General features: G+C 44.2%; 2 protein-coding genes across 4 annotated transcripts in view; both read left to right on the top strand.

The window, feature by feature from the left end:
- The window catches only part of plxnb3 (plexin B3), a 30,814-nt gene extending 28,242 nt beyond the window's left edge, over window positions 1–2,572 (top strand). Inside the window, 3 exon segments of the mRNA XM_059017203.1 lie at window positions 203–278; window positions 406–480; window positions 1,114–2,572. Of these exon segments, the coding sequence (XP_058873186.1) occupies window positions 203–278; window positions 406–480; window positions 1,114–1,218 (256 nt within the window). The 3' untranslated portion in view covers window positions 1,219–2,572.
- A 571-nt stretch (window positions 2,573–3,143) lies between these two features.
- Window positions 3,144–19,103, top strand: srpk3 (SRSF protein kinase 3). 3 transcript variants are annotated; one of them, XM_034002349.3, is made up of 17 exons: window positions 3,144–3,200; window positions 3,414–3,528; window positions 5,621–5,823; window positions 6,461–6,569; window positions 7,265–7,352; window positions 7,609–7,696; window positions 8,144–8,250; window positions 8,706–8,871; window positions 9,603–9,628; window positions 9,979–10,029; window positions 12,702–12,972; window positions 13,717–13,998; window positions 15,060–15,157; window positions 15,602–15,709; window positions 16,534–16,603; window positions 16,764–16,856; window positions 17,641–19,103. In XM_034002349.3, exons 1-17 carry the CDS (start codon window positions 3,185–3,187, stop codon window positions 17,823–17,825), a joined length of 2,076 nt encoding a protein of 691 aa, XP_033858240.3. In that variant the 5' UTR covers window positions 3,144–3,184; the 3' UTR covers window positions 17,826–19,103. The 3 variants fall into 3 exon arrangements, with proteins under 3 accessions (XP_033858240.3, XP_033858239.3, XP_033858241.3); XM_034002348.3 differs by having other exon boundaries at window positions 3,190–3,315; XM_034002350.3 differs by lacking the exon at window positions 9,979–10,029 and having other exon boundaries at window positions 3,190–3,315.
- The last annotated feature ends 113 nt before the right edge of the window (window positions 19,104–19,216 follow it).

The following is a 19,216-nucleotide window of genomic DNA, read 5'->3' as shown; positions in this document are numbered from 1 at the left end:
GATCCAGCCCTCTGAAATGTCTTTATAACATATAGCACTAGACCCTGATATTGATGCGATCCAGCCCTCTGAAATGTCTTTATAATATACAGCACTAGACCCTGATATCGATGCGATCCAGCCCTCTGAAATGTCTTTTATATTTAGCAGAGCCTGATTTTTTTTCTCTCTCTCTCTCTCTCTCTCTCTCTTTCAATGTCAGGTATTACAGTGATATTCAAGAGACTGTGTCTGGATGCTACCAGGAGATGAACTCAAGTCTCACAGAGCTGTCTGGGGTAAACGAGATTCTGACTCTTGGCATTTTCAAAACCTCTCCCAAGAACCTTTTTATTGCATTTGAAATCCGTGGTATTTTTAATAGTGGCTTTTGCGTGTTTTCAGATTGCTGTTTTTATTTTTCAGAGCTTTGCTTCGGAGATGAACAGCACAGTGGCCCTGCATGAACTCTACAAATACATCAGCAAATACTACAGTGAGGTTTGTGCAAACCGCAGCCCTGGGGTTCACTCGACCTGCAGAGTGGGGCTCCAGCTAGTTCAGTTAAAATAGCAAAGTAGAGTCAAGTGCAATCGTTCGCAACCTGATAGTTATTCTGCAGTATGTTGCATTATACTAGAGTTTTGCATGTCCAGTGGTTTAGAGAAATGGGCTTGTTACCAGTCCTATTGGAAGTGACTCTGCAGCAGCAGTTGTTGATGATGCATAGTTCACCCTCCTAGTCTCTGTAAGTCGCTTTGGATGTACTGTCAGGGCAGCAGTGTGGAGTAGTGGTTAGGGCTCTGGACTCTTGACCGGAGGGTCGTGGGTTCAATCCCAGGTGGGGGGGACACTGCTGCTGTACCCTTGAGCAAGGTACTTTACCTAGATTGCTCCAGTAAAAACCCAACTGTATAAATGGGTAATTGTATGTAAAAAATAATGTGATATCTTGTAACAATTGTAAGTCGTCCTGGATAAGGGCGTCTGCTAAGAAATAAATAATAATACTGTATTGTAAATGGCACTGTTGGTCAGATTAGCCAGGTTTCACTGTGTGTGTGTGTGTGGGTGTGTGTGTGTGGGTGGGTGGGTGTGTCTATATATATATATTTTGATTCTTTTAATTTCCAGATCATCATGGCTTTGGAGGAGGACCCCACAGCACTTAAGATGCAGCTAGCTTACCGACTTCAAAAAGTGTCTGCTTCTGTGGAGAATAAAGTGACAGACTTGTGATGATCTTCAGGAGGATCTGGCTCCGGTTTTAGCAGTGGAAACCAACCGTGTAGCATCTGAGAGGACGGAACACAAGAAAAACGGTTTCGTCAGAGGGACCAGAGACTAGATAAAACAGGAATATCCAGCAGATTTTTTTTTTTTTCTTAAATACAAAGCAGAGGTGAAACCTGGGTGGTTCTTTTTAAAACCCAGGCTGTTTGTTTGATGGGGAAGCAAAAAAAATCTGTGCCTGTCTCTTATCTGCAGTATTTTTTTTTATGATTTTATGAAGTCAATATTCATTCCACCAAACCAAAAAAACATGTTTTTAATCACACCCAACACATTATTCAGCAGGTTTCGTTCCACTTTCTGAAGCGCAGTTAATTGTATATATAATGTTTATAGGGTGATGCAAAACTTTGGCAGAGCTGTACACAGAAAAGCATTAGAAACCGAAACGGCTGTTCTTTCACTCTGAATGTAAATCAGCCCGACTGACACCAGGCACCTGATTTCTGTGGATAGTAATGAAAGCTGAATTTTCACAGGGACTCCGTGCACATGCTTTTCCACAGCGTCAAAGAACTATCCACTCAAACCACGTTTTATAAAAAAACTAAACCTATTTTTCATGTTTGTTTTTTTTCTAATTAATAGAATGCATGTTCTGCACATTTAAGTTGTCACTGATTTTTTTTTCGTTCCAAATGTACCCAAAATTAATTAATTTGAGCATATTCAGCTTCTAATAAGGATATATGTAGGAGGCTGTGTGGTCCAGTGGTTAAAGAAAAGGGGCTTGTAACCAGGAGGTCCCCGGTTCAAATCCCACCTCAGCCACTGACTCGTTGTGCGACCCTGAGCAAGTCACTTCACCTCCTTGTGCTCCGTCTTTCGGGTGAGACGTAGCTGTAAGTGACTCTGCAGCTGATGCATAGTTCACACACCCTAGTCTCTGTAAGTCGCCTTGGATAGAGGCGTCTGCTAAATAAACAAATAATAATAATAATAATAAGCACTTAATTTGTCATGAATTTTAGGACCAGGGTTGTAGACGTTACCAAGATTGGCTGAAGAGGTCCATTCAACAACAACCTGTATATTGGTACAGAGTCTATTTTTTATATATTAAAACAAACAATTTTAGTGCCTCGTATTTTGTGCTATTGTACAGGAGAGATCAATTGTTGTTGTTTGTCTCTGTATAAAATGTTTATATATATATATTATATATATATATATATATATATATATATAATGTCTATAAAAATAATTGTATTTTTGCGTGTGTTCTTGTTTATGTATATGAATTTACTTTTTGTGTGTGTATATATTTAATTAAAATGAGAAATAAAGAATTTCTATCAGGTTACAATGATGAGGAAATGTGTTTTTTTTTTTTACTGTGTGAATGCCGTGACTGCTTTAATGGTTAAATAACTTGGTCGCATGTTTTCGGTAATAGCGAGGTTATTAGAAGGAATGAAACGGTAATTCGTTACCAATTTCTGGAAGACCGCGTTAGTGGATCAAACTGCTATGGAAAGGGGGTCTTCTTGACAAGACTCCTGTTCCACAGCAGTGTCGCCCATTCCAGGTTTTACTACCAGCTTGATCAGTCACAGTGTGTCAGTATTAGTATTATAAAAATGTGTATTTTAATTTACAATACAGCTACTGACCACTTAAAGCCCCAGTGGTTTATAAATATATGCAGGTAAACTGGCTGTTTAAATAATAATAAATAATAATAATAATAATAATAATACGTACAAAAAAATAAATAGTGCATAATTAAAATTATTTGTTCATAACGTTATTAAATAAATAACAGAATAAGTCAAACAAAATGTAAAGAAAATAAAGTTTATTTTGGAGGAAAAAAATAATTCTTGCGTTACAGCTATCAACACGGTCTAGTGTCACTCTTGTCAGTGCGCATGCGCCTCGCCTGTACCCGGACGGGTTGGCAGCTGCTGAAATGCTTTCCTTGAAAGGTAAGAATGTCGCAAGGTCCTTTTAAAAAAAAAAAAATTATAACGTTTAAAACGTCTAAATAAAATGCAAACAGCATTACGCATAAAATCATGAAGGGGAGCTGCGTTTGGGACGGTAAGGACAGCGTGTCTGGGCTGCGTTTCGAATTGCATTAATAATATCATTAATACTGTCCATTTAAATTTGAATTGTGTTTTTGTTTTGTCTCGCAGTTTGTAACGGCAACACCGACACGAACGGCAGCGGCCGCCACTCCAAGAAAAGCAAACGGAAAACCAAGAAACACGACCGTAAGGGCTCGGCAGATTTTACCAGCGAGCGATCCGAGTAAGTGCTCCTGAAATCCGGCGTTAGTGTTTGCAAAATAGACATTTGCATGTATATAATCGTTTACAACTAGCTGGGGACTCCTAATCGGCAGAAATGGGGAGAGTTGACTATAAGGCCGGTGTTATAAATTCAACAAAATAAGGATTTTAAACGCACTAGAATTGTGGATAGGTTTGCTGTGCGACTTGCTAGGTTTGTTAATTGCTGATTACATCAACACATGATTCACAGCAAGATTAGGGGTGTGGAATGTATTGCCCATGTTTTCTTACTCAGAACCCTAACTTAATAAATACCCGGGTATCTTTGAATAGATAAACCTCCAATTAAAAAAAAAAAAAAACGCTGTGTGTTCATGTAGCTGGGAGAGGATCTTGGAAAAAACCACGTAGCGTCTGGAGGGGGAGGGGGGGAGCGGGTGTCGCTGTAGTTTCTCGCTCCCTGCTCGGTTATTTCTGGACCCAGAGCACAACAATGACAGATGCTTGCAAACTAGTCCTGTAGAGTTGGCGTATCTGGGTTCTGAGTCACACTGTCTCTCTTGAGTAAGTTTAACACTCTGCTCAGCACCTCACGCTCAGCCAAATGTGTAAGAGAAGGAGACCAGCAGCTCACTGACACAAAAAAAGGGAGGTGACGCTGTGTGTGTGTGTGTGCAGGGGGGAGTCACACAGTCAGAGGAGCGCAGGGGTCCCCGAGGGTCTCCCCTGGTAAAGGCACGGCCGCGTGGTGTGCAGGGGGGAGTCACACAGTCAGGGGAGCGCAGGGGTCCCCGAGGGTCTCCCCTGGTAAAGGCACGGGCGCGTGGTGTGCAGGGGGGAGTCACACAGTCAGGGGAGCGCAGGGGTCCCCGAGGGTCTCCCCTGGTAAAGGCACGGCCGCGTGGTGTGCAGGGGGGAGTCACACAGTCAGGGCAGCGCAGGGGTCCCCGAGTGTCTCCCCTGGTAAAGGCAGAGCCGCGTGGTGTGCAGGGGGGAGTCACACAGTCAGGGGAGCGCAGGGGTCCCCGAGGGTCTCCCCTGGTAAAGGCACGGCCGCGTCTCCTCATCCCACTACAGAGGGAGGCTGTTTCTCTTTCTCTGCTCCACCAGCACAGAGCAGAGGGAGGCTGTTCAGAGAGTAGAAGAGCCTCCCTTTCTCTTTCTCTTTCTCTACTCCACCAGCACAGAGCAGAGGGAGGCTGTTCAGAGAGTATAAGAGCCTCCCTTTCTCTTTCTCTGCTCCACCAGCACAAAGCAGAGGGAGGCTGTTCAGAGAGTAGAAGAGCCTCCCTTTCTCTTTCTCTTTCTCTGCTCCACCAGCACAGAGCAGAGGGAGGCTGTTCAGAGAGTATAAGAGCCTCTCTTTCTCTTTCTCTGCTCCACCAGCACACAGCAGAGGGAGGCTGCTATACTTCCCATAGTGACAAGACAGCACAGCACTGTGGAGGGAGGGGGAGGGGAGATCTATGTGGTAAAACTATTTGCAAAGAAAAAATTCCTGCAGTTGACCCCATATTGACCCCCCCCACCTCCCCTGGTCTGTCCACGCTGCTGTGGGAGTGCTGGTTTATTTTTAGTCACTGATGTCGTTGTCAGTCTGCCGGTAATTCATCTCTCTCTCTCTCTCTCTCTCTCCTCTCTCGCTCTCTCTCTCTGTGTGGGAGTGAGATCAATGGGTAATTTTGCACCTCATGCTAGACATTCAGGAATTGTATGAGCCGAGACTGATGGCTGGTGGTGACTAATGATTATGTATATAGAAATATACACTGATATTTATTTATGGGGTAACGATGGTTACTGATTTGAACATAATTTAGATCTTTTAGTAGTACAGTAGTTGGCTTTTTTGAATTTTAAAATTTTCGTGAAGTATATGGGAAAGTTACACAGCGGTGTGTAACTCAATATGTTAACGTCACATTATTCAGCAGGTTTCATTCGACTTTATGAAGCAGAATTAGTTCATTCTATAGGGTGATGCAAAATTTTTAGCCAGAGCTGTGAATGATTTATTTCGTAAGAAATAATCATTGTAGTTTCTTTCTTTTCTTTATTTCTTTCTTTCTATCTATCTTTTTTTTCTTTCTTTCTTTTCATTTATTCAGGCCACAGAGCCCCAGCAACAACGAGCTCTCTCAGATTTTCAGCCAACCTCTGCCCGTCACTCCTCTGGAGACCCTGCCCCCTCTCCCTCGGACTCCGCCCCCTCTCCTTCAGACCCCGCCTCCCCCAGACTTCACTCCGCCCCCCGCGGTGCAGCTGGGATCTGACGATGAGGAGCAAGAAGATCCAACTGATTACTGCAGAGGTAGAGGAAGAGGGCTCCTGGTCTGCGAAGGAATTCAAATTGAGACAATAATAATAATAATAATAATATTAATAATTGTGATTGTTCAACTGTGGGGCAACAGGGCAGCAGTGTGGAGTAGTGGTTAGGGCTCTGGACTCTTGACCGGAGTACCCCGGGGGGGGGTGGGGGGGGGTCAAAATTTTGGATCCGAACACAGCACTTGACCTTCCCCTGGATGAAAGAGGAGGCCTTGCACAGTTTGGTTGCACTGGCTCCTATAGGGTCCGAATGCAGACAGAAACAGACTTTCTTCTTTATCTGTTAAGATAATGAATCAGTCCTTGGAAATCCTGGCATGTGATTGGTTAAAACTTTCTTCTTTATATTATTATTAATTTCTTAGCAGGCGCCCTTATCCAGGGCGACTTACAATTGTTACAAGATATCACATTATTTTTACATATAATTACCCATTTATACAGTTGGGTTTTTACTGGAGCAATCTAGGTAAAGTACCTTGCTCAAGGGTACAGCAGCAGTGTCCCCCACCTGGGATTGAACCCACGACCCTCCGGTTAAGAGTCCAGAGCCCTAACCACTACTCCACACTGCTGCCCCTTATTAAGATATATATATTTGTGTGTCTTTCTTTTAGGTGGGTATTACCCGGTGAAGATCGGAGACTTTTTTAATGGACGCTATCATGTCGTGAGAAAATTAGGATGGGGCCACTTCTCGACAGTGTGGCTGTGTTGGGATATCCAGTAAGTACTGCTATTGTATTCAATGTATTTCACGTTTCGATTTTTCAGTGTGTCAGTTTTTCCGTTAAGTATCTGGGGGGGAAAACTACAAAGCGGTGTGTAATTCTGCGGAGGCTGTGCGGTCCAGTGGTTAAAGAAACAGACTTGTAACCAGGAGGTCCCCGGTTCAAATCCCACCTCAGCCACTGACTCATTGCGTGACCCTGAGCAAGACACTTCACCTCCTTGTGCTCCGTCTTTCGGGTGAGACGTAGTTGTAAGTGACACTGCAGCTGATGCATAGTTTACACACCCTAGTCTCTGTAAGTCGCTTGGATAAAGGCGTCTGCTAAATAAACAATAATAATAATAATAATAATTCAATATGTTAACGTCTCGTTGTTATTCAGTGGGTTTCATTCGACTTCTGAAGCAAAACGAGTTCATTCTATACCTAACGAAAAAACGGACACTTTGAAAAACATGCAACTTTTCGAAATCTAACATGAAATACTACTGTTCTGGCTTTTTTGTTTTTAAGCAATATCATTTTGTAGTTTATTTGATTACACGATGTTAAATAAAAGATCTAAATTATTTTCATGTATGTTCTAGGTGACGCAGAGCTGCATGCGAATGATGTTTTTTAGACCATTAATAAACAGATCTTCATAGAAACCACGTTTCTTGTTTTGTGTCGTCCTCCCTTTGTCCAGTCGGAAGAGGTTTGTTGCTTTGAAGGTTGTGAAAAGCGCCCCTCACTACACAGAGACTGCCCTGGATGAGATCAAGCTGTTGAAATGTGTGAGTATGAAAAACTAATACATACAGCCCCATGAGACTGGTGTGCTGTGCAGAGGGTCTCGCACTGTCCATGATGGTACAGAATAATTCAATGTAACACAATACAACTGGGACCATAAGAGACCCAACACTTCCTGTAAATATACCCTAAAACCAAGAAGGGCTTCATAAAGAGGGGCTTTTAATTCTGCTCCCAGATCTCCTATTTTAACTGTGGTTTGTGTAAGCTGCCTGGTTCTGTCACGGTCTCCTGCAGGTGCGCGACAGCGACCCAACGGATCCCAAACGAGAGACGATCGTTCAGCTCATCGATGATTTCAAAATCTCCGGCGTGAACGGAGTGCGTATCCTTGCGGGCTGTTCAGCCTCTGATCTCGCAAACCGCACAGCGAAGAGAGACGTGTGACTTCTAGTGAAACGTATACAATACATAAAACCTATTGGAAGTGACTCTGCAGCAGCAGCAGCAGCAGTTGTTGATGATGCAGAGTTCACCCTCCTAGTCTCTAAGTCACTTTGGATAAAAGCGTCTGCTAAATAATTCACATTTCTTATAGGATCCCAAAGCGCTAAACCAAAAAATATATATATATATATATATATATATATATATATATAACCTTTAAATGAAAAACAGTCTAATACAAAATGTTATCATTATTATCGGACATTATCGAATACACAACCTATATATATATATTTTTAAATCTATTCGACTATTGTTTTGTGTTTTTGTTTTTCTATGACTGTCCTGCGAGATCTGTTTTGCCTTGACCAGCTGTCTCTCCCAGATGTGTGCATGGTACTGGAAGTGCTGGGCCACCAGTTACTGAAGTGGATCATCAAGTCAAACTACATGGGCCTCCCCATCCCATGTGTGAAAAGCATTCTGAGACAGGTACTGAACTGCAGACCCTGATACTGATGCGATCCACCCCTCTGAAATGTCTTTATAATATACAGCACTAGACCCTGATATTGATGCGATCCAGCCCTCTGAAATGTCTTTATAATATACAGCACTAGACCCTGATATTGATGTGATCCAGCCCTCTGAAATGTCTTTATAATATACAGCACTAGACCCTGATATTGATGCGATCCAGCCCTCTGAAATGTCTTTATAATATACAGCACTAGACCCTGATATTGATGCGATCCAGCCCTCTGAAATGTCTTTATAATATACAGCACTAGACCCTGATATTGATGCGATCCAGCCCTCTGAAATGTCTTTATAATATACAGCAGACCCTGATACTGATGCAATCCAATCCAGCAGGAGTCCTGTTCCAATCCCTGCAGTGGATTGAGAAACTCTCAACTCCATTCTCTCTGTTTCCTTTTCCTTAGGTTTTGCAGGGCTTGGATTACCTGCACACAAAGTGCAAGGTCATCCACACAGACATCAAACCAGAGAACATCCTCATGTGCGTCGATGACGTCTACATCCGCAGAATGGCTGCCGAGGCAACCGTGTGGCAACAGTCCGGAGCCCCGCCCCCCTCGGGGTCCTCAGGTAACCACGCCCGCTGCGGGGCGTCCGCGAATCTGCCTGTTTTGTTTACCTTTGCCTAGCTGTGTTCTGTCTTGCGTGTTTTGCTGTGCCTTCGACCTCGGGAGGGGGTGAATTGCTGTTTTTACATTTCCAATTCTTTTTTAAAATCAATTCCCGTTGCCTTTTTTATCAATTCCCAACACGTCGTTGATCAAAATTGCAACACAGCTTCTCCTTCAGTCACTGATCAAACTCTCACTTCGCAAGAAAATTGTGTGTTGTCTGTAAATAAATCATGTTCGCCTGCAGGGGGCGTATCACCCACCGTCTCGATCTCCTGCCTGTCACTCAGCAGCGAATGCACGCACCCACACGGCAGACAGCTACCCCTGTCGCAAGCATCAGTACCCTGGATCTTTCTAAACAAGGGATTTAGGGAAGCTCCCTAATAAAAGATGAATCTCAAAACAATAATTCTGTGAATATAGTCATTGTTACAGCTGTGTTTTAATGGCATTTTAAAACTGGATTCATTCCTCTGACTTCTTACATATCAATTAGCATCGGCATGAAATGAAAACAGTTGGCCAATTACTATTGTCTCTAAAAATTCCTTCGAAGGAAAAAAAAACACTTTTTTTTCCTAATTTCCTTTCTCTCTCTGCCTCTGCCTCTGTCTATCTCCTCTCTGCTTCCTTCCTGTATCCTGTCGCCTCACTTCCTGTATCCTGTCGCCTCACTTCCTGCTTCAGTAAGCACCGCCCCTCGCGAGAAACAGGTACGTCACCATTTCATGAGTTCTATTAATTCATTCATTAAAAAATTGAGGACCACAGCTCTAACCATTAAGCCACACTGACTGATGGCCAGTATTGGGATGTTGTTGAGTACTGCATAGACGGGGGTTAATATTATCAATATTATTTATGCATCAAAGGATTATTATCTATTTATTACAAATATTTTTTTTTCATGACGCACCGACCCTCAAAATTGCTAGAGTTAATTTATTAGTGCAATTCATATTATTATATGTGCATCATAGGACCCATTGATTGTTATTCATTCATTCATTTATTATTTACAAAGACATTGATTTTCACGAAGCTCTTTTCCTCAACTTGCTAGAGGTTTGTGTTGATGATGCAGGACGTCAGAGTCCTTCTCGGTAGACTCTGGGTAAGACGAGCTCTGAGCTCCAGGCTTGTGTCTTGTGAACTCCGAGGGGTGAACAAACAGCACTCTTTCTGTCCGGGGGAAAACCTTCTCCCCCAGCGCACAGATTTCTTTTCTGTATCTTGCTTTTATTTAATGATAAGACACACCTGAGCTTGTTAGCTAGACACACTGGGGGCTGAGCAAGCTGGTAGTAAAACCTGGACTGGATCACGCTGCTGTGCAGTAGGTTTTAAATTTCCATTCCTGAAATTTACATACACGTTTTAAGGAGGGTTAACGCAAGATATATATTTTTTTTTAATCAATTGTCTTCTCTGTCTGGCTGTCTGTCCTCTTGTCTTGGCCCTACTGCGTCTCTGTGTGGCTTAATGGTTTAGAGCTGTGGACTGGGAGCAGGGGGAGGATTCAATCAAAACAATACAGCATTTCAACAGTGCTTTTAAAATCAAACACCCAATCATAAACCCTCCAAATACTGTTTTAAGACTTCTAGTGGAAACGTTTGCCGTTGAATTTATGAAGTTTCTTTTAGTGTTTCTGTTGAAGACGCTGAGAAAGACTTCTAGTGGAAACATTTGCCGTTGAATTTATGAAGTTTCTTTTAGTGTTTCTGTTGAAGACGCTGAGAAAAGACTTCTAGTGGAAAAGTCGTTCAATTTCTTTGATATTCTTAAACCACATTTTGTGTTAAATAACAGTAATTAACAGCAGTTTGTTCACCCTTCTGGTCTGCCTGGCCTGTTTGTATCTCGTGAGGTTTATTTTAACTTCTAGCACACAAATCACCAGTTGGTTGATTCTAATATGCAGCTGATGTTCGACAGCCCATATTAGCAGCTTTGACGTGCTTAGAAAAAAAAACTGGATTTGAGATGATGATTTTCTCCTGCATCCCTTCTAAAATATATATATATATTTATGTAGCTGTGTGCAAAATGTATTGAGACACCAAGATTTGTCATCCTTTCATATACCCGCCTGCATGAAAACCTGGGTGTGAGAATTTCCGCTCAGTAATCAAGGGTTATAAAATCAACAGGCTCTCCTCATGTGTGAAAATGTTAGACCGCTTTGTGCTTTAATGCGATGAACGGCTTCTGAAAAGTCTCCTGCATTTTACGATCTGTGGCTCCATGTTTCTTTTTCTCTTGCTGGTTTGAAATGAATTGCACGCATGGCCTATTAAAGTCATCCTTTAAATTAGACAATCACTCATTTGCTTATATATATATATATATATAATAGATGGGCTTCATTGAGTTACAGGAAAATAATTCCATCTAGGGTTTCTGTGACGTCATAATCTACGAGAGCGAGTTTATAAACTGTCGCAGAGACCTGAGATGGAATTGTTTTCCTGTAACTCGCTGAAGAGGCCCATCTATTATTTTTTATAATCCATGGATACCCCTGTGATGCTGATATTAAAGAAGACGAGGTTCTGAAGCACAGTTTGGTTTTTTTAAACATCGTGTTTCAGCGCTGTACTGACGTTCTGTGTCGTTATCCGTTAGAGCTTCAGCTTTATTTGTTCTATTGACTTTACCTTGTTTTAATTTCCCGTTCCTCTCCAGTTTCTCTGAGATTTTTTTTAATGTATTCTCATTTTGTTGATCATTAATGAACATTTCTGTACTGTGGGTGTCAAGTGATTGAAAACGAGACCTGTTGTGTTTTGAATTGAAAGCGATGGTCTCGAGGAGTCGAATGGGTCAAAGTTCAAGTATATTTTCCTCTAGAGGAATTATCACTTTTTGACGTCACTACTGTGCAAAATATAGCCTTCATCCATTTAGCCTTCATCCATTTATATATAATATTGCTCAAAAGAGGCAACTTCTTCCCAGAGTTTAACTTTGTCAAGGGAAAGTGTGTTTGAAAGCAAACAGCAGAGGTACTTCTAGGCTTTGGATGCCATGGCAACCACACTCCCTTATTTCTGTGAAATCTATTAATGTTTTGTGATGTCATTCACTACATAGCTAACGATGCAACAATCTACTGTTCCTTAATATTTAAAGCTCCAGGCATCGTGGGATTGAGTATTTATCTGTTTATCTTTCTTCATTTTTCTGTATTGTACATTTATCTAAATCTGTTCAGCTTCTTTTAGTGTTTCTATTGAAGACGCTGAGAAAGACTTCTAGTGGAAACGTTTGCCGTTGAATTTATGAAGTTTCTTTCAGTGTTTCTATTGAAGACACTGAGAGAGACTTCCAGTGGAAACGTTTGCCGTTGAATTTATGAAGTTTCTTTTAGTGTTTCTATTGAAGATGCTGAGAAAGACTTCTAGTGGAAACGTTTGCCGTTGAATTTATGAAGTTTCTTTTAGTGTTTCTATTGAAGACGCTGAGAAAGACTTCTAGTGGAAACGCTTGCCATTGCATCTGTTCTTTTAGGTCCATCATATTGAGTTTTATTTATCCACTCGCACAGAAGCAGGAGAACAGTTCTGAAGTTTATCAAACAGATTTATAACATCAGGTTTACATGAATGAATGACACTGAGCGAGAGTTGAGAAAATTCCTCTCGGACTAAACCATTTACAGTAGGACGGGGGGAGGGGGGGGGGTTTGTCCAGCTCTCTCTGACCTGCAGCAAGCTTACATTTAGCGGACAGACTGGAGTATTATGTGTGTGTCCCCCTCTCTCTCTCTGTCTCTCCACACAGACGGGAAAGGTTTCGAAGAACAAGAAGAAAAAGCTGAAGAAGAAGGCGAAACGGCAGGAGAGGCTGCTGGAGGAGAGGCTGCAGGATATTCAGAGAATGGAGGAGATTGACGGGACGCCGCGGCACCCCCTGAGCCCCCCTCTCCCTCCCCCTCCCCCCGCACCCCCTCTTCAACGGGGGCGCCCTGGCCCTGTGCGCTCCCCCTGGAGAGAGAGCCTGCTGCTGGAGGAGCCAGATCGAGGGGAGGAGAGAGAGAAATACGCCGAGGAGTGTGAGCAGCAGCAAATAATAATAATAATAATAATAATACTAGACTTCATTGAGGGGAGCTCTGAACCCCAGGACTGGGCGCAGCAGCAGCAGCAGCAGCAGCAGCAGGGCTAGTGTGAGTTTCTAACCCTGCTCAAACTCCTGGCTCCTGATCATTTCAATAATAATAATAATAATACTAGACTTCATTGAGGGGAGCTCTGAACCCCAGGACTGGGTGCAGCAGCAGCAGCAGCAGCAGCAGGGCTAGTGTGAGTTTCTAACCCTGCTCAAACTCCTGGCTCCTGATCATTTCAGTAATAGACTTCAAAAACAATCCATTTATTGTGCTTGTAAGTGCAGTTAGTTTTACTATGAGTTATTTTATTTTTTTAAAATTTAGTCGTTGCCAATTATTTTATTATTTTCTCCCAATTTGGCATATCCAATTATTTTTAGGCTCAGCTCACCGCTGCCACCCCCGCGCTGACTCGGGAGGGGCGAAGATGAACACACGCTGTCCTCTGAAGCGTGTGCCGTCAGCCGCCTGCTTCTTTACACGCTGCAGACTCACCGTGCAGCCGCCTCAGAGCTACAGCGTCGGAGGACAACGCAGCTCTGGGTAGCTTACAGGCAAGCCCGCAGGAGCTCGGCCAAACCACAGGGGGCGCTAGTGCGCAGTGAGCTGAGGACACCCTGAAATAACAAACATTTCAAGGAGTGCTAATCAATGTGATTTTCTCTCTCTCTCTCTCTCTCTCGCTAGACACCAACTCTCAGTTCCGCACCCAGCTGGCAAACACCAAGGTGGACGGCTGCCGTGGCGACAGCGGAGGGGGCGTGACCTGCAGCCCTCCCAGCACCTCCTCCTCCGGCGTTGGATTGGAGGGGAGCAATGGCCACGCCCCCTCGGGGTTCAGTCGCTTCACCAGTCCCGACTCTCAGCTCTCGGGAATATCGGGGTCCCTGTTCTCCCCCACCTCGGGATCGGCGATATCGGGGTACTCCACGGAGCAGGACCTGCGGAGGAGCAACCTGTCCCCTAACGGTGAGGGGAGAGATGCTGGGCCACAGGGTGACATCATCCAACCGTACTGAACACTCAGTAGGGCTGAAGACGTTTGCCGTTGAATTTATGAAGTTTCTTTTAGTGTTTCTATTGAAGACGCTGAGAAAGACTTCTAGTGGAAACGTTTGCCGTTGAATTTATGAAGTTTCTTTTAGTGTTTCTACTGAAGACGCTGAGAGAGACTTCTAGTGGAAACGCTTGCCATTGAATTTTTGTTAATTTAATATTAATTTAATATTTCACCACAGGGTGTCACTGTTGTTTATTATTGTTTCATCATTGCAGTTGATACAGTTTTGTAACGTCTGTCAATGGAGGCAGGAAAAAAATCACGTTTTTAGATTAAACAAATTTTGTGTAATAATGAAAACCAGGGATGGGAATAAGAATCCTATTGCACAGCAGCTTCATCCATTCCAGGTTTTACTACCAGCTTGATCAGCCCCCAGTGTGTCTAGGTAACAAGCTCAGGTGTGTCTTACTATTAAACTCATAGTAAAACCAGGAATGGATCAAACTGCTGTGCAACGGGAGTCTCATTGCTCTCCCTGAAAAGAAAGCTAATCTGTCTGTCTGCTTGCCTGTCTGCCTGTCTGTCTGCCTGTCTGTCTGCCTGCCTCCCTGTCTGTCTGCCTGCCTCCCTGTCTGTCTGCCTGCCTGTCTGTCTGTCTGTCTGCTTGCCTCCCTGTCTGTCTGTCTGCTTGCCCGCCTCTCTGTCTGTCTGCTTGCCCGCCTCTCTGTCTGTCTGCTTGCCTCCCTGTCTGTCTGTCTGCGTGCCTCCCTGTCTGTCTGTCTGCGTGCCTCCCTGTCTGTCTGTCTGCTTGCCCCCCTGTCTGTCTGCGTGCCTCCCTGTCTGTCTGTCTGCGTGCCTCCCTGTCTGTCTGTCTGCGTGCCTCCCTGTCTGTCTGTCTGCTTGCCCCCCTGTCTGTCTGCTTGCCTCCCTGTCTGTCTGTCTGCTTGTCTGTCTGTCTCGTGCTGTGCACGGTAACTCTCTTCAGTTTGAAGCAGCCTCTCGTCAGTAACGTGTATGTGTTCTTCAGCTTTCAGTTCCGCAGACTTCCTGGTGAATCCACTGGAGCCGCAGAACGCTGATAAAATCCAGATCAAGATTGCTGACCTGGGCAACGCCTGCTGGGTGGTAAGAGATTGTCCTTCGTGTTGCTGTGACACTCAATCCCAATCGCCTTTAAGAAGTATTTAATAGACTCGCTGGTCCAGTGGTTAGAGCAAGGGGCTCGATACCAGGAGGTTCAAATCCACTGACTCCCTGTGTGTGTGTGTGTGTGTGTGTGTGTGTGTGTGTGTGTGTGTGTGTGTGTGTGACCCTGAGCAAGTCACTGAACCTCCTTGTGCTCCGTCCTTCGGATGAGACGTCAAACAAACGAGGTCCTATTGGAAGTGACTCTGCAGCAGCAGCAGCAGTTGTTGATGATGCAGAGTTCACCCTCCTAGTCTCTGTAAGTCTCTTTGGATAAAAGCATCTGCTGAATGACTTTATGAATGCCTTGATTTGAAAAGCTGTCCTTCCCTCGCCTTTACAACCCAGTACCAAAATCAGTTACCTCCCCACTCCCTCCCCTAGCACAAGCACTTCACGGAAGATATCCAGACCAGACAGTACCGGTCCCTGGAGGTTCTGATCGGTGCCAGCTACGGGACCCCTGCGGACATCTGGAGCACCGCTTGCATGGTGAGGGGGGGGGTCCAAACGGGCCAGACCAGACCTGGGCTCAACTAATAATATATTCTGTATCGCATTGAGAATTTACAAGAAGGGGGTCAGCGAGTCCTGAATTCAACTGCAATTCGTAGTTAATTGTCACTTAAAACTGTAACAAACATTTACTTGGTTTCGGTTCAGCCAGGCCAGCTTGCAATTCGTCTGTCTGCGTGGGAAAGTGCTTGCCTGTTCAGTCATGAATTCTGTGATTTGCTTTCGCCTGCATGGGCGTTTGATTAAGAACATAAGAACATAAGAAAGTTTACAAACGAGAGGAGGCCCCATTCGGCCCGTCTTGCTCGTTTGGTTGTTAGTAGCTTATTGATCCCAGAATCTCATCAAGCAGCTTCTTGAAGGATCCCAGGGTGTCAGCTTCAACAACATTACTGGGGAGTTGGTTCCAGACCCTCACAATTCTCAGTGTAAAAAAGTGCCTCCTATTTTCTGTTCTGAATGCCCCTTTATCTAATCTCCATTTGTGACCCCTGGTCCTTGTTTCTTTTTTCAGGTCAAAAAAGTCCCCTGGGTCGACATTGTCAATACCTTTTAGGATTTTGAATGTTTGAATCAGATCACCGCGTAGTCTTCTTTGTTCAAGGCTGAATAGATTCAATTCTTTTAGCCTGTCTGCATACGACATGCCTTTTAAACCCGGGATAATTCTGGTTGCTCTTCTTTGCACTCTTTCTAGAGCAGCAATATCCTTTTTGTAACGAGGTGACCAGGACTGAACACAGTATTCTAGGTGAGGTCTTACTAATGCAGTATTCTGTGCTTCTCTCCTGTCTTGGTAGGCATTCGAGCTGGCAACAGGAGACTACCTGTTTGAACCGCACTCTGGTGAAGATTACACAAGAGATGAAGGTAACAACTTCTCTGTGTTTGTTAATCTCTCCACTCTGGGCAGGGATGGAAATCAGACTCCTGTTGCATAGTGAAACCAGGACTGGATCACACTGCTGTGCAGCGGGAGTCTGATTCGCAGCCCTGGACTGAACCCCTGACTTTGTTTGTTTGTTTTCAGATCACATCGCACACATCATTGAGCTGCTGGGAGAGATCCCACCCCATTGCGCTCTGTCTGGACGCTATTCCCGGGAATACTTCAACAGGAAAGGTGAAAAGGGCCGGCCACAATTCCATAATATTATTATTATTATTATTATTATTATTATTATTATTATTATTATTATTATTATTATTATTATTATTATTGTTGTTGTTTTTATTTATTTATTTTTTAAACCAGGATAAAATGATTTCTGTTTCTTCTTCTTTCTCTCTCCCCGTCTCTGTCCCTCTCCCCCCCCGGTCTCTCTCTTTCTCTCTCTCTCCCCCTCTCTCTCCCCCTCTCTCCCTCTCCCTCCTCTCTCTCTCTGTGCCCCCTCTCTCCCCCCCTCTCTCTCTGTGCCCCTCTCTCCCCCCCTCTCTCTCTGTGCCCCTCTCTCCCCCTGTCTCTCCCCCCTCACTCTCTATGCCCCTCTCCCCCCTCTCTCCCCCCCGTGTCCCTCTCTCTCTCCCCCTCATCCCTCTCTCTCTCCCCCTCATCCCTCTCTCTCCCCCTCTCTGTGCTGTGACCCTCTCTCCCTCTCCCCCTCTCCCTCTCCCCCTCTCTCTCTCTGTGCCCCTATCTCCCCCCTCTCTCTCTCTGAGCCCCTCTCTCCCCCCTCTCTCCCCATCTCTCTCTCCCTGCCTCTCCCCCTGTCTCTCCCCCCTCACTCTCTGTGCCCCTCTCCCCCCTCTCTCTCTCTCCCCCTCTCTGTCTCTCTCTCCCCCCCTCTCTGTGACCCTCTCTCCCTCTCTCTCTCTCTCTCTCTCTCTCCCCCCCACTCCCCCTCTCTGTGTCCCTCTCTCCCTGTCTCTCTCTCCCCCTCTCTCCCCCCTTGCCTCGCCCCCTGCAGGTCAGCTGAGGCACATCTCCTGTCTGAAGCCCTGGGGTCTCTTCGAGGTCCTGCTGGAGAAGTACGAGTGGCCCCTGGAGCAGGCCGCCCAGCTCAGCGACTTCCTGCTTCCCATGATGCACTTTGTGCCCGAGAAGAGAGCCACAGCCGCACAGTGTCTGCAGCACCCGTGGCTGAACTCCTAAAACCAGCCACGACCCCCGTCCGAGGAGCCCGACACAGTACAATGCGTCCATCATTAATGCAGTCGCTTTATAGAATACATTCGAACATGCCTCTGCTGTAACCCTTCCAGGATTTGCTTGTCACAGAAGAGAGGGAGCAAGTAAACGCGGTATTCCTTCGAAACGAGAAATCAGTTTAGAAAGTATTTTTTATATATAGCGCCTTCCCTTCAACCTCAACACAAAACCAGAGCGCTCTCATGTACAATCCCACTGCCACAAATGGTGTTCTGCATGTTCTTATATCAAGGAGCCACTAGGAATGGACGGAGTCTGTCGTTCTTGGAGGTAGGGTGGCCATGATACACGAAGGACCTTTATAAGTTTTACAGCAACTTTTTGTTTTGTTTTGAATCATAAGAATTGAAGAAGGAATCTGTGCTGGGATATATTGTGAAAAGTGTTGAACATAAGAACGTTTACAAACGAGAGGAGGCCCCATTCAGCCCATCTTGCTCGTTTGGTTGTTAGCAGCTTATTGATCCCAGAATCTCATCAAGCAGCTTCTTGAAGGATCCCAGGGTGTCAGCTTCAACAACATTACTGATAGAGGGATCCTGCTAATCAATACACCTTTACCGCTAAGACTTTTGGGAGAGACGGCACCACAATCCTCAAAATAGGACGCCTGTCTCCAAACATCGATACAACTGAGGACAGCTTTTTAACTACACCCCCCCACCCCCACCCCCCTTTAGAAAAAGGAACAGCTGTTCACTATGATTCACAAACGCTTGCCATGAGATCTATGGTTTTCTTTTTCAAGAGGTGATTGTTTTAAAAATAATAATAATAATAATAATATACTTTTTTTCAGTGCCTTGATAAAGAAAGAATTTGGGATTTTTTTTTTTTTTTTTTTTAGCACAAACATAATTTTTTTTTTAAAGAATAAAAAATGTGAATAAAATTTGACTCCTGTTCCATAGCAGTTTCACTACGAGGTTAATAATAAGACACACCTGAGCTTGTTACTCTTAGTAAAACCTGGAATGGATGACACTGCTGTGCAATAGGAGTCTTTTAAATTCCCTAATTTACCCCCTGAACTCAAATGGCCCTCTATCTCACTGCTTGACGAGACCGCTGGGCTGCAGTGTGTGAAGCAACAGTTGTTGATGATGCAGAATTCACCCTCCTAGTCTCTGTAATTTAATTTGTAGTAATAAAGACAAAAGAAGAATAATCGTATGTATGTACTGTGGTGGATTAAACAGTTTGAAATAGTGTTCATTTTAACCGCTGCGGTGGTCTGTGTGTTTATTTTGAATTTTTTATTTATTATTGATTTCTTAGCAGACGCCCTTCTCCAGGGCGACTTACAATTATTACAAGATATCACATTATTTTTT

Source organism: Acipenser ruthenus, chromosome 55 (genome assembly GCF_902713425.1).
Source record: "Acipenser ruthenus chromosome 55, fAciRut3.2 maternal haplotype, whole genome shotgun sequence".
In the NCBI taxonomy this organism is placed as follows: Eukaryota; Metazoa; Chordata; class Actinopteri; order Acipenseriformes; family Acipenseridae; genus Acipenser; species Acipenser ruthenus.
Note: the sequence above shows the minus strand (reverse complement) of the source record. Positions and strands in the feature narration are given on the sequence as shown.